Source organism: Sorex fumeus, unplaced genomic scaffold (assembly GCF_029834395.1).
Source record: "Sorex fumeus unplaced genomic scaffold, SorFum_2.1 ptg000043l, whole genome shotgun sequence".
NCBI lineage: Eukaryota > Metazoa > Chordata > Mammalia > Eulipotyphla > Soricidae > Sorex > Sorex fumeus.
The window spans coordinates 29,631,004-29,644,728 of NW_026606100.1; the positions used below are offsets into that span (position 1 = coordinate 29,631,004).

Genomic DNA, 13,725 nt, shown 5'->3' on the forward strand with positions numbered 1-13,725 from the left:
TTTGTTTGTTGATGTTATTTGTGGGGGGTGGGGGTAGGGGAGCCCTTCCTGAGGTGCCCAGGACTTCTGCCTGACTCTGTTCTCAGGGATCACTCCTCGTGGGCTTCAGGGACCCTATATAGTGCCCGGGATGGAACTGGGGTCAGCTGTGTGCAAGCATCTTAACCCTTGTACCATCTCTCTCTGGCCCCTTGAAATGTATCTTTTTTTTTAATTTCTTTTTTGGGTCACACCCGGAAATGCATAGGGGTTACTCCTGGCTCTGCATTCAGGAATTACTCCTGGGGGACCATATGGGATGCTGGGAATTGAACCCGGGTCAGCCACATCCAAGGCAAACGCCCTACCCACTGTGCTATCACTCCAACCCGAAATACATCTTTCTTATTCAATTTACACAAAAAGTAATACAAGTAAAAAAACTAAAGCCTGGAGCTGAAGTGATAACACAGAGGGTAGGGCATTTGCCTTGCACATGGCTGACCCAGGTTCGTTTCCCAGCACCCCATATGGTCCCCTGAGCACCACCAGGAGTAATTCCTGAGTGCAAAGCCAGGAGTAACCCCTGAGCATCGCCGGGTGTGACCCAAAAGAAAAAAAAAACTGAAGTCTGCCCATTTCACTATCTTCAGGCAGAATAAGGCAAATTACACTATTGACACCTGTTTAACAAAATGATTTCTAAATCAGACTAGCCAACCCCACAAGGTGGTAATGTCTGGTGGGATCTTACAGTACTAGGGACAGAACACATTTGCAGGGTCCCTTACAGAGGCAACATATGGAGACATACCAAGTGCTAAGGAGATATTTTTTTTCTCTCGACCGAGTTGCATCTCTCCGTAGAAATTCCCAAGGAAATGATTCAACGAAAGTGGGCCAGAGCTATAGTAGAATGGGTAGAGATCTTGCCATACATGTAGCCGATCCAGGCTTAATCCCTGGCATTTTATGTGGTCCCATGTTAGCAGTGATTCCTAGGCACAAAGCAGGAGTAACCTCTGAGCAATGCCAAGTGTGACCCAAAAACAAACCCAACAGTATAAAACTTTTATTTTATTTTTTTATTTTTTTGCCCTTTGGGTCACACCCAGCGATGCTCAGGGGTTATTCCTGGCTCTGCACTCAGGAATTACTCCTGGTGGTGCTTGGGGGGGCCATATGGGATGCCGGGGATCGAACCCAGGTCGGCCGTGTGCAAGGCAAACGCCCTACCCACTATGCTATCGCTCCAGCCCCAAGTATGAAAGTTTTAAAAGGCAGCAAGTATAGATACATTTACCTATATGAGGCAAATATTAAAATAATAGAAAAAATGTTTTCACTATTATGGCATGACTTTAGCTGTTCAAATAAAACTATTAAAACTTAATTATAAACATGGGCAGACATGAGTGATATAACAAAGACACTATATAATAAAGCTGTGTAAATATGGAATATATAGAAAAGGACCTGTAATGTGAATAAGGAAAATAACTTGGTGCCTTGGGGGCAGAGAGATCTCCGATCCCTGCTCAGAAGGTCCCTCCCCTCTCCCTCATCAGTGATTCCCCACCAAAGGGTTATTGCAAAGACCAGAGGATGCATGCTGCTCGGACCTTCAGTGCTAGGGTACCTGGGCTGCCCGATGGTGCTTGGGGGCCTCCAGGGCTGCACCAGGCAATGATCCGGGGATCATATGACATCAGGATTTGAATCTGAGTCAGGCGACACTAGGCATGTGTCCTAGCCACAGTGTTATCTCCCGGTACCTCTTTAGTGGTGTAGGGTGAATTATCTTTCAATACGTTCTTTCATTTTGATTTAGGTTTTGCCTTTTGGCCACAGGTGTCAGTAATTAGGGCTTAATCCTAGCCCCATGCTCAGAGATCAGTCCTGGCAGGGCTCTGGGGACCATGTGTGGTGCCAGGGATGGAACCCAGGTCAGAAATGTGCAAAGCAAGTGCCCTACTGACTATACTACTGCTCTGGCCCTAGATGTTCTTTAATTTTCTATTTATTATTATTATTATTATTATTATTTTGTTTGGGGCACACCAGGCAGTGCTCAGGGATTACTCCTGTCTCTGTGCTCAGGAATCACTCCAAGCAGGGCTCAGGGGACTAAATGGGGTGTATCGAACCTAGGTCGACTGCGTGCAAGGCAAGTGCCTTAATCCCTGTGCTCTCTCCTCAACCCTTGTGTTTCATATCCTCTTTTATAGATAGAAATAAAATGAAAAAAATGATCAATTCGTGGAATTCTCTTACGACACAGCTTTAATTAGGTACTAGGCAGGAGGCCCTCCTGACTAGCGGGTATTAAGTTCCCATATGACACAGTCATGTGCAGAGAGACTTCTGTCAATTCTTACAGTTAAGAGCCTCAGAATTTGAATCAGAGGGGCCCAGAGTGATAGTACAGCAGGTAAGGTGTTTGCACGCGGCCGACCCAGGTTCGATCCCCACATCGTTCCCCAGCACCACCAGGAGTAATTCCTGAGTGCAGAGCCAGGAAATAACTCCTGAGCATCACTGGGTATGACCTAAAAAGAAAAAAAAAATACTGAATTTGAATCAGAGAAAGAAGGCAGTGGCCTTAAGTGCCTCCCTGTGAGCACGGGGTGGTGAGCTGAAATCCTCAGTATCTCGTGTACACTGAGTGTGACCTGACAGTTTCTCTGTTGGAGCCAAGCGGCTCCAGTATCTGCCACTCCCAGCACCGCAGGCAATTCCCCAGTGCCCACAGCTGAGTGTGTGTGTGTGTGTGTGTGTGTGTGTGTGTGTGTGTGTGTGTAGGTATGAACACCGCAGGAAGGGGGTGATGCCATCATGCAACCAAAATAACGTACAAGAGGCATGGCATGGCCAGATAGTGTGAGCCCCTGGTGAGACTGTGTGGATGTGATCTCAGGCACCCCACATAGTCCACCAAGCCCCGTCAGGAGTGGTGCCTAATCACAGAGTCAGGAGTAAACCCTGAGCACTGCCAAATCAATAAACAAAACTAGAATTTCTGGGGCTGGAGCGATAGCACAAGTGGTAGGGCATTTGCCTTGCACGTGGCCGACCCAGGTTCGATTCCCAGCAACCCATATGGTCCCCCAAGGACCGCCAGGAGTGATTCCTGAGTGCAGAGCCAAGAGTAACCCCTGTGCATTGCCAGCTGTGACCCAAAAAGATAAAAACAAAAACTACAATTCCTAGCATTTGAGTTATACATTGTGCAGCTTTTTTCCAGATCAACATCTTTCTCGAAAGTTAATTTTCACAAGAGCCTGCGAGAATTTTGCAACTCCACTAGCTAAGACAAAGAGAATCACTGCCAGTGATGGTGCTAGGTTCTTTAAACATGTTATTTCTATCATGTAAATATTACATAAACATTATTATTGTTATTATTATTATTTGCTTTTTGGGTCACACCTGGAAATGCACAGGGGTTACTCCTGTCTCTGCACTCAGGAGGTATTCCTGGCAGTGCTCAGGGGACCATATGGGATGCTGAGAATCGAACCCGGATCAGTCGCGTGCAAGGCAAACACCCTAACTGCTGTGCTATCTCTCCAGCCTCTATGTAAACATTATTTACTATGTTTCTCAGTCTTTGTTTTTGCATTACCCACCACCCTAATTTAATTTTAATATAGCACAGCGGTAGGGCGTTTGCCTTGCACGCAGCCAACATGGCCGACCCGAGTTCGATTCCTCCGCCCCTCTCGGAGAGCCCGGCAAGCTACCGAGAGTATCTCGCCCGCACGGCAGAGCCTGGCAAGCTCCCCGTGACGTATTCGATATGCCAGACACAGTAACAACAAAGTCTCCAATGGAGACGTTACTGGGCCCGCTCAAGCAAATCGATGATCAATGGGAGGGCCTTTACTTTACTTTTACTATTACATTTATACTTTCTGTACTCTTGTATTGTAGCCCATTGGAATATCAAAAAATAGAAATATCTAAGATTGGGGCTTGAGTGATAGTGCAGCGGGTGGGGCATTGCCCTTGCATGAGGCCAACCCAGGTTTGATCTCTTGCATCCCATATGGTCCCCAGAGCAGCATCAGAAGTCATTCTTGAATACAGAGCCTGGAGTAATCCCTGAGCATCACTGAGTGTGACCCAAAAAAGCAAAACCAGAAATATCTAAGGGTTTATCCTCCTTTAAGAAACAACTGCTGCCCACAACTCAGGGGCTATATCAGAAGAGGCCAGAGTTGACAGAGGTTAATAGGAAGTGGGTATCCCGGGAGGTGGGGTCAGGACCTTGGAGAGCACCAGCCAGGCCGACTGGGACAATGTCCCAAGTTCAATGCTGCCTGAAGAGTTGCCGCTGGAAGAGGATGTGGGCTAGGAAACTATTATCATTATTAGCATGAATATACTACATTTGGAAGAACCAGTAGAACACGAAGCCTTCAAATTCTGTTTCGCAAGAAAGATTGTGGGAAGTGAATCCATTCCTGGATACTTCAAACCACACTCCCTACCCATACTCCAAGAGTACCACACCCAATTTGATAGGGTTCAAAGTAGGAGGCAACCAGTCTTAGAGGGAAATATACATTTTTACATATATATTTATATATAAATCACATAAGGCTCAACCTTTAATAACATGTAAGTGATCTCTTAAAGAAGGGCTTAATAGTGCCTGGATGAAATATGACAATCTCCACACTCTTTCCTCTAAGGATACTTTTTGGTAGCATTTTCAGCGGTTTTTCATAATAAAAATGGCAAAATATATTATTTTGGTTCTACTTTGGCACAGGGATTTGGATTTGGGATGGAAACATCCAAAATATGGTGGTGGGAAGGTAGAATGGTGATCGGATTGGTGTTTGAATATTGAATGTAATGAAATACTGTGAACTACTTTATAAAATAAAAACATTATATGAAAAAAGAAAGATCATGGGAGACCAGACCCTTTGCAGCTTGGAACTTCACTTCTCAAAATCAGATGCAGATACTGGCACACGTTCAGATGCTTTTGTGATTTATTGAGAGTCCTGCTTCATTGATGTTGGGGATTTTCATAGGTTTAAAAGTATCAGGTGATCTGCTGAAAAACCCAGGTATGCAGGACTTGTGACCAAAATTACCAGGCTTGCACAGAGTCGGGACTGGGTGACCTCCCCCCACCTCCCTGTGCTTCTGATAGGCTGGCAGTCACACCCACAAACTGTCTCTGGCACCATATAAGCTCATTAACGGCCATGATACAGAGACTCCCAAATAAATTTCTCGGAAGACAGCAAGCCAAGAGCAACACACGGCAGAGATGCTGCTGGACCCCAGAGTCACCATCCAGTTTTTAGAAAAAATTAAATCAGCCTCAGCTGTATCACCATATTTAAAATTTTAGAATTCCTGGATTCTCATGCCCTACACTGATGTACCAAGACAAGAGCTTAATGGCTCCTGAATGAAATACAAGAATCTTCACACACTTTCCTCTAAGGCAACTTTTTTGGATCCTTTTTAGTGGATTATTCATAACAAGCAATATGAAATAAATTATTTAGGTCCTGCTTTGAGGGCAGGGTTTGGGGGTTGGGGTAGAAACTTTGAAATATGTTTGCGGGAAGGATGCAATGGTGGTGAGATTGGTGTTGGAATATTAAATGAAATAAATTATTGTGAATGACTTTATAAAAGTAAAATAAAAAATGTTTTTAAAGTATCAGGTGAACTTTTCCAGCTGCTTGGCAGTCACCCCCACAAGCCGCCTCCAGCACCATATAATCTCATCAACAGCCATGATCTAGAAACTCAACAATATCTCTCAGAAGAGAGCACCGGATGAAACACCATAGCCATGCCTCCAGACCCTGCACCAGGCTGTTTCATTTGGGGCAATACATAGGGAGGCAGGCGAGGCCCCTCCCTGACCCAATGGAGCCAGCCCCAGCAGCTGAAAGCCTCCAGAACTCAGCCACCACCATGTTCACAGCCGCTCTCCACATGCTCAGGATGAGCCTTGCCCATGAGTGAATCTATTCCTTGACTGTGTGGCCATGAATCTCATACTTATACCACTAATATATCAAAAGTATCACACCACATTTGATGGGGTTTAAAGTAGAAGGAAACCAATCCTCAGAAAAAATACATTTATATAGGGCTGGAGCGATAGCACAGCAGGTAGGTGTTTGCCTTACATGCAGCCGACCCAGGTTTGATTCCTCTGCCCCTCTCGGAGAGCCCGGCAAGCTACCAAGAGTATCTTGCCCACATAGCAAAGCCTGGCAAGCTACCCGTGATGTATTCGATATCCCAAAAACAGTAACAACAAGTCTTACAATTTGTTGTGAGACATTACTGGGTGCCCACTAGAGCAAATTGATGAACACCAGGAGGACAGTGCTACTATGATATATATATATATATATATATATATATGAGGACAGTGCTACTATGATATATATATATATATATACACACACACACACACATAGGTTCAACATTTAACAACATGTTACTAACCTCTTATAGAAGGGCTTAATGGCTCCTGGGTGAAATACAACAATATTTACACACTTTCCTCTAAGAAATCTTTTTTGGATCATTTTTAGTGGATCATTCATAACGAGCAATACAAAATAAATTATTTTAGTTGTGCTTTGGGGGCAGGATTTGGGATTTGAGATGGGAACATCCAAAATATGGTGGTGGGAAGGTGTAATGATGGTGGGATTGGTGTTCAATATTAAATGTAATCAAATATTGTGAACATCAATTTGCTCGGGCAGGCCCAGTAACGTCTCCTTCGTGAGATTTGTTGTTACAGTGTTTGGCATATCGAATACGTCACGGGTAGCTTGCCAGGCTCTGCCATGCAGGCGAGATACTCTCGGTAGCTTGCCAGGCTCTCCGAGAGGGGCAGAGGAATCGAACTCGGGTGGGCCATGTTGGCTGCTTGCAAGGCAAACGCCCTACCCGCTGTGCTATCGCTCCAGCCCTATTGTGAACAAATTTATAAAAATAAAATTAAAAATTAAAAAAAGTATCAGGTGGATTTCTGGTTGGGTTCATGAGCCTAAGGTGTGTGTGTGTGTGTGTGTGTGTGTGTGTGTGTGTGTGTGTCAAGAGAAACAGAGCGGGACAGAGAGGGACAGAGAAGGACAGAGGAAGTACATGCCAATGCTCCTGTCCAGGAAATTCCTTTTACTTTATATCCCTTTCAAGGGACTTAAACTTTCATACTTTCATGTGGATGCTACTTCCTCTACACATCCTCAGGTCCTCAGAAATTCGCCAAATCTGGACACAACTGAAGTTACAGCATGGTACCCAACTGGGCAAACCTCCATTGAGTGTTCTGTCAAGTCTTGGGTCTGGGGAACCAGTAAACAGGGTGGTCAGTGTTGGCTGCCTGACAGCACTCCAGAAGGGGTCACAGAGAGAAGGGTCTGCTGTAGCCATAAACCTACTGGCTTCCAAAGTGCCTGACTGCTCGAGGATTTGGTGGCGAGTGGGCTGAGTCTCTGAGCCAGACTCTGGCAGGTCACAGACCACCTCACATTTATTAGTACCTCAAAATGCTAAAAAGTACCTCAAAATGGTAAAAAGCAGAGAACACAATTGGATGGGACTGTGGGTCTCTCTCCAGAACTCAACTTTCTATCCCTAGCAGGCCCTGACAGAGCAGGTGGGGGTCAGAGTGATGGTACAGCATGTAGTCTCACTTGCCTTGCAGTGGTCAACCCAGTTCTGATCCCTGGCATCTCATTTGGTTCTCTGAGCCAAGCCAGGAGTGATTCCTGAGCACAGAGCCAGGAGTAACCCCTGAGAATTGTTGGGTGTAGCTCCAAAATAAGAGAGAGAGAGAGAGAGAGAGAGAGAGAGAGAGAGAGAGTTTACTATAACACTGGGGAGCTGGAATCTTCCCCATCTTGCTTCTTGCTTCAGAGACTGATCTAGAAATAGGACATTTGAGTCATTTGGAAAAAGGCTTTGCCTGTGGGTTTCACCTGCTTTGCGGGATCTGAAAAAGGAAATGGGCATTCCTTTCTGAGCAGATGGTGCAGACAAAAAAGATCAATATGTCAACAAACAAATTTCTGACAGTCATCTGCTGAAAGTAATCATACAGACCCCACAAAACGTACACCAGCCAGCACCTGCCATTATTCCATGCGCACGGTCCGTTCCACTTCGTCGAGAGCCCTCGGCAAACACTCAGCCCTGCGTGTTCTAGAGTTCTGTTCCCAGGAGGCTGCCGTGGGTATCTAGCGTGGCCAGGGCCAGCCTTCCTAAAGGCTGACTCAGGGCAAGGATGTAATCGGTCTTTGGAGTTCTACTTTCAAAAGATTCAGGGAGGGGCTGGAGAGATAGCACAGCGGGCAGGGTGTTTGCCTTGCACGCAGCCAACCCGGGTTCGATTCCCAGCATCCCATATGGTCCCTGAGCACCGCCAGGAGTAACTCCTGAGCGCAGAGCCAGGAGTAACCTCTGAGCATCGCCAGGTTTGACACAAAAAGAAAAAAAAAAAAGATTCAGGGACCCTGAAAAGAACAGGGCCTTCTGCGGGGTGTAAGGCTACCCAGAAATGGAAGGCACACTGTTAGGTGTTTGGATGAAACTTTTTATAGTTTTTTTAAATTATATTTGTTTATTTATTAATTTTTTTATTTTTATTTTTTGCTTTTTTGGGTCACACCCAACAATGCACAGGGGTTACTCCTGGCTCTGCACTCAGGAACTACTCCTAGCAGTGCTCAAAGGACCATATGGGATGCTGGGAATCGAACCCGGGTCAGTTGTGTGTCAGGCAAATGCCCTACCTGCTGTGCTATCACTCCAGCGCCCCATTTATTTATTTTTAATTGAATCACAGTGAGATACACAGTGACACATAATTAAAACTATACCTTCAATCAACATCTGCATGCATGCGCGCGCACACACACACACACACACACACACACACACACAGTCACACAACTCTATGACAATAGCCAAACTTCATTTGTGCAAGTTTAAAAAAAAAAGAGTAATTGACGAAGATAATGTCCCCTTATCATAGGTCCATAGCATCTATCCAGTGCAACTTAACTTCTGTTGCTGTTGTGGACACATCTGGTGGTGCTCGGTAACCAGGGGCCACTCAGGGCGGCATCTAGAAATGCTCAGGAGACTGTGGATGGCAGGGGTCATACCCAGGGTCTCGTGCCTGCAGAGTGTGAGCTTCGACACTTGAGCCCCAGGCTGGCCATCCCTCACCCATCTGTCTTTTCGCTTGTTTATCTCACTTTAGAGCCCCTATCTGAAAAGCACCACCGGGTGTGGCCCCAAAACACACACACACATATTTTTAATAAAAATAAAATGGGAGAACCAGAACAATAGTACCATGGGTTGGGCACTTGCCTTGCACACGGCTGACCCAGGTTCAAAACCTGACACCTCATATGATGCCCTGAGCACTGCCAGGTGTGTCCCCAAAAATCCAATAAAATAAAATAAATGGGGTTCTGGGCTGAGAGACAGCTCAGAGGGCTGGAGGGTGGGCTTTGCCCCGCATCCCAAGGCTCTCCAAGCATTGCCAAGAGCGCCCACTTGGAGTAGCCCCTGAGCACAGCTGAGGGCGACCCCCCAACCAAACCAAAACAAAGACCTGATTCAAACACTTGCCTGGCAAGTGCAAAGTTACAGGTTCAAGCCCTACTGACGCCCACATGTCCCGAGTGCGCTGACCACTGCCATCAGAGGAGGAGCAGATTCTCTCCAGACCCTGACAGATGCATCCCTCCACCCCACACTGCTTCCAGCAACCTCCCCTGCAGCATCCCATTACGGTCCCCTAAGCCTTCCAGATGTGATGCCTAAACACAGAGCCAGGAGTAACCCCTGAGCACTGTCAGGTGTGGCCCCCTCTGGCCCCCTTCTTTGTTTCCATTTCAGGATTTCCTGCATGCAGGGGAGCTGGGGAGAGCTGCCGGGTCCAGGGAACCACATGGCCCTGGGGATGGAACCCTGGGCCCCCACATGCAGAGCCTGCGCTCTGAGCTCCTGCCTGGCCTGGCCAGTCTCTGCCTGTACCTGGGTCTTGCCAGGAGACACTGAGTGGACGTGCGGGCATGGGGGGGGGCACTCACGGAGACAGATGTCCAGCAGGAACAGGGCGTACAACAGCAGCTCCCGCAGTGCAGTCCTGACGCGCAGGTCCCGGTTCGAGGCAGTGTCCTCCGTCAGGGTGGTCTTCCACAGGCCTGGGGGCGCCATGGGAGGGCCAGCTCCCCCCAGCTCCCCTTGCCTGGGCTGCTCCAATCACCCGCACCCGCCCCTGCCTCCAGCTCCCCGACACAGGTGGGTCGAGGAAGGGAAGAAAGTTCTGACTCGTGGGCCCGAAGTCTCACGCATCCCCGGCCCCCCTTAAACCACCCCCAGGGTCTCTAAGAGGTGACATGGAAAGGGTCCCCAGCGAAGGCCATCAGAAAGACCTGGGTGTGCTGGGACCCCCCCCCCCCGGGCTCACATCCTACCCCAAAGGAGGCTCTGGCCCCCACAGGTGCCCCCATGGGTGTTCCCCCTCCCCCCAGAGCCCGGGAGAGGCCTCCAGCCACCTACCTCGGATGGTGCGTCCGACCTGGAGGCAGCAGCTGGACACCAGGGCCAGCCAGGCCTTCTTGGTGGTTCCATCTCCAGCCTTCCCCACCTGGGCGGGGGCAGCTCCAGTGACGGTGCAAACCATCAGGGTCCCAGGCGGTGATGGGGGGCCACTGCACACCGGGTTCTCCCAGGCCCCACTCGGCAGCTGAGGCAGTTCCTGCCCCTCAGAGCCCCCCACCACTCTCATGGGGAGCCAGCTGGGGGGGGGGAGCTGACCCCTCACACACCCACAGAGCCAAGGCCCAGCCTGTAGGGCCAGAGGGCAGAGGGCAGAGCCGGAGAGCAGCTAGCCTCAGCCGCCTTTAGTAGGGGGAACCCGTAAGCACAGAGGGCAGGGAATGCTTGCCAGTCCCCGGCCCTGCCTGCAGCAGAGAGAGGAAGAGGGCAGGCCTGGGGTGGACGCCAGGTCGAGACCAGTACTGGGGACAATAGCAGGGGGAGCAGGTGGAGGGAGTGTCCAGGCTGAGGAGGGCAGGATGGAAGGGCGCTGCAGGGAGACCTGGTCAGTTCTTCACCCCTGGAAGCTCCTGAAAGGGCCGCCACGGATTGGGGGGTGGGGGGTGGGGCAGGGGACTGTCTCTGGACCAGGTTCTGCCAAGGTGCCATTAATGTCGCCCCTTAAAGTGTCCCTCAGAGGTGGAGAAGGGCCCCCCCACCCAGGAGCTCCGAGTGAGATCACTTCTATGGCTGAGGGAGGAGGACTCATCGTCCAGAGCTCAGGCAGTGTAGTTGCCAGGGGCGTTCTCCGCCAGAGCTGTGTGGTTTTAAAAGCGTTTCTTGGGGGCTGGAACGATAGCACAGCGGGTAAGGTGTTTGCCTTGCATGCGGCCAACCCAGGTTCGATTCCCAGCATCCCATATGGTCCCCTGAGCACCGCCAGGACTAACACCTGAGTGCAGAGCCAGGAGTAACCCCTGTGCATCGCCGGGTGTGACAAAAATAAAAGAGAGAGAGAAAGAAAGAAAAGCGTTTTTTGGGGGGTGGGCGTCGGGCAAAAGGGGAAAGGGAAAAGGGCCTGTTGGGGGGAGGTCAGAGGGCGGAGGACCAGGATGAGGATGAGGGGCCATGGCCTGCAGTGCTGGGCGCGGTGGGGAAACAAGCTGGGTAGCTGGCTCTCCCATCGAGGGGAGTCCTCCCCCTGCCTCAGCACCAGCTCCCTGCGGGCTGGTGCTCTGGCCCCAAGTGTGCTGATGGCCTCCTGGGGGCGCTGGAAAGCCCTTTCTCCCTCTGTGTGTGCTGGGGCTCAGGAATCTGGAGCCGGTCAAACAGCCTTTTGCAGGCTCCCGCTGGCCCCACAATTAAAGCAAACAAACACCAGGAAAACATCAGCCTAGTGTGAGTCTCCTAGTGTGAGTCTCTCCCAAATTAGCTCTGACTTGTGGCCAGGGAGATAGCAGGAAGGGCATGTGGGTTCAATCCTCAGCATCACACGCCCCCGCCCCCAGCACTTCTGGGAGTGACCCTACAAACACCAAGCCCGGAGTTGCTCCTGAGCACCAACAGCTGGGGCCCCCCAATCCAAAGAAAAGGAAAGAAATTCTGATCCAAGAAACCCAGGCAGAGGGGCCGGAGTGATAGTACAGCGGGGAGGGCATTTGTATTCTGCATGGCAGACCCAGGTTCGATCCCCAGCATCCCACATGGTCCCCAGTGCCTGGCCAGGAGTAATTTCTGAGCTCAGAGCCAGGAGGAACCCCTGAGAATTGCCAGGTATAGCCCAAAAACAAAGAAAGAAGAACCCCCCCAAGTGGAGCTCAGCTCCTGAGTGGGTTCAGCTGCTCTGTCCCCGGCTTTTCGTGGATCTTCCACCCAAGGGCCCAGAAGACTAGCAAAAGAATCTGGCCTGGGCAGCTTGCCTTGCACAAGGCAGACCAGGGTTCAAGCCCCAGCACCCCATATGGTCCCCCCAAACCCCGCTCTCCCTTAGTGCAGAGCCAGGTGTAAGCCCAGAGCACTGTTGGGTGTGGCCCCAAAGCAAAACAAACAAAAAAAGAATCTAGTCAGGGGGTGGGCAGATGACTCAAAGGGCTGAAGCATAGGCTTTGCTTGGGGGAAGAGAGAGAGAGAGAGAGAGAGAGAGAGAGAGAGAGAGAGAGAGAGAGAGAGAGAGAGAGAATAAGGTAATAAGACACCAGGGTGTAGCTGAGTGATAAAACAAGTGTTAAGTGTTTTCCCATGTACGAGGTCCTGGGTTCAATCTCTCTCTCTCTCTCTCTCTCTCTCTCAGTTTGGCAGGGGTTGGGGAGTTGTTTGTTTATTATGGGGTCACGCCCAGGGATGCTCAGGACTTACTTCTGGATCTGCATTCGGGGATCCACTCCTGGTGGGGTACAGGGGACCATCTGGAATGTCAGGAACTGAACCCAGGTCGGCCAATGCCCTACACACTGTATTATCACTTGGGCCGTATTTTGTGCAAAGTTGTTTTATGATAAAGGGTGAGAAGCTGCCACCTCTCACCCAAAGGCTATTCAAGCAATTGCAACAGGACCCCTGGCTTTGAGGAGGCTTCGGGACACAGACCCCAGCACTAGCAGGGCGGGGGTGGTGGGGTAGGAGTGGGTCTCTGCTTCCTGGGGGTGGGGAAGAGTCTGTGTTCGAGAGGCCTGTGAGCAGCGGGGTTTGGGAAGGCGCCTCTGTCACACGCCCACATGCCCCACACTCCCGGGAGCTTGAGCTGGACACTCCTTAAGGTCAGCTACCCGGATAATTGCTTTTCCTTCCCCAGGACTGGACACTCACCACGAGTGTGTGGCTCAAGCCCCAGAGTGCGCAGGGGACACAAGTTGCACAACACCACCAGCTCCACTTGAGAAATGTCATCAGAGGGTTCTCTGCATTCCCCAAGCTGTTGATTTATACTCCAGAAATTGCCAATCTCCTGATCAGGTGGCATCTCCTGAGGATGGCGTCCTGCGGGTGACTTGTCCTCAAACTTCTGCGGGCACTTGACTTTATCCCAGTCCATTAACCCTTTGATAAAGGGTGAACGAGAGCTTGAGGGGACCTGCCTGGCTCCAGCTGCCCCTCGCTCGCTCACATAGCCCGCTCACATAACAACAAGGCTTGAACTTGTTGAACTTGACTCCCATGCCCCTGAGTTTACTCTTAGCTCAGACTTAG

The 13,725-nt window shown here is 49.8% G+C and overlaps 1 protein-coding gene across 1 annotated transcript in view; it reads right to left on the minus strand.

The window, feature by feature from the left end:
• Window positions 1-10,789, minus strand: part of PKD2L1 (polycystin 2 like 1, transient receptor potential cation channel) — a 56,636-nt gene extending 45,847 nt beyond the window's left edge. Inside the window, exons 1-2 of the mRNA XM_056120849.1 lie at window positions 10,561-10,789; window positions 10,089-10,202 (exon numbers count right to left, since the gene is read on the minus strand). Coding sequence (XP_055976824.1) covers window positions 10,089-10,202; window positions 10,561-10,789 — 343 coding nt within the window. The remainder of the gene's footprint in view (window positions 1-10,088; window positions 10,203-10,560) is intronic.
• Window positions 10,790-13,725: the final 2,936 nt, after the last annotated feature.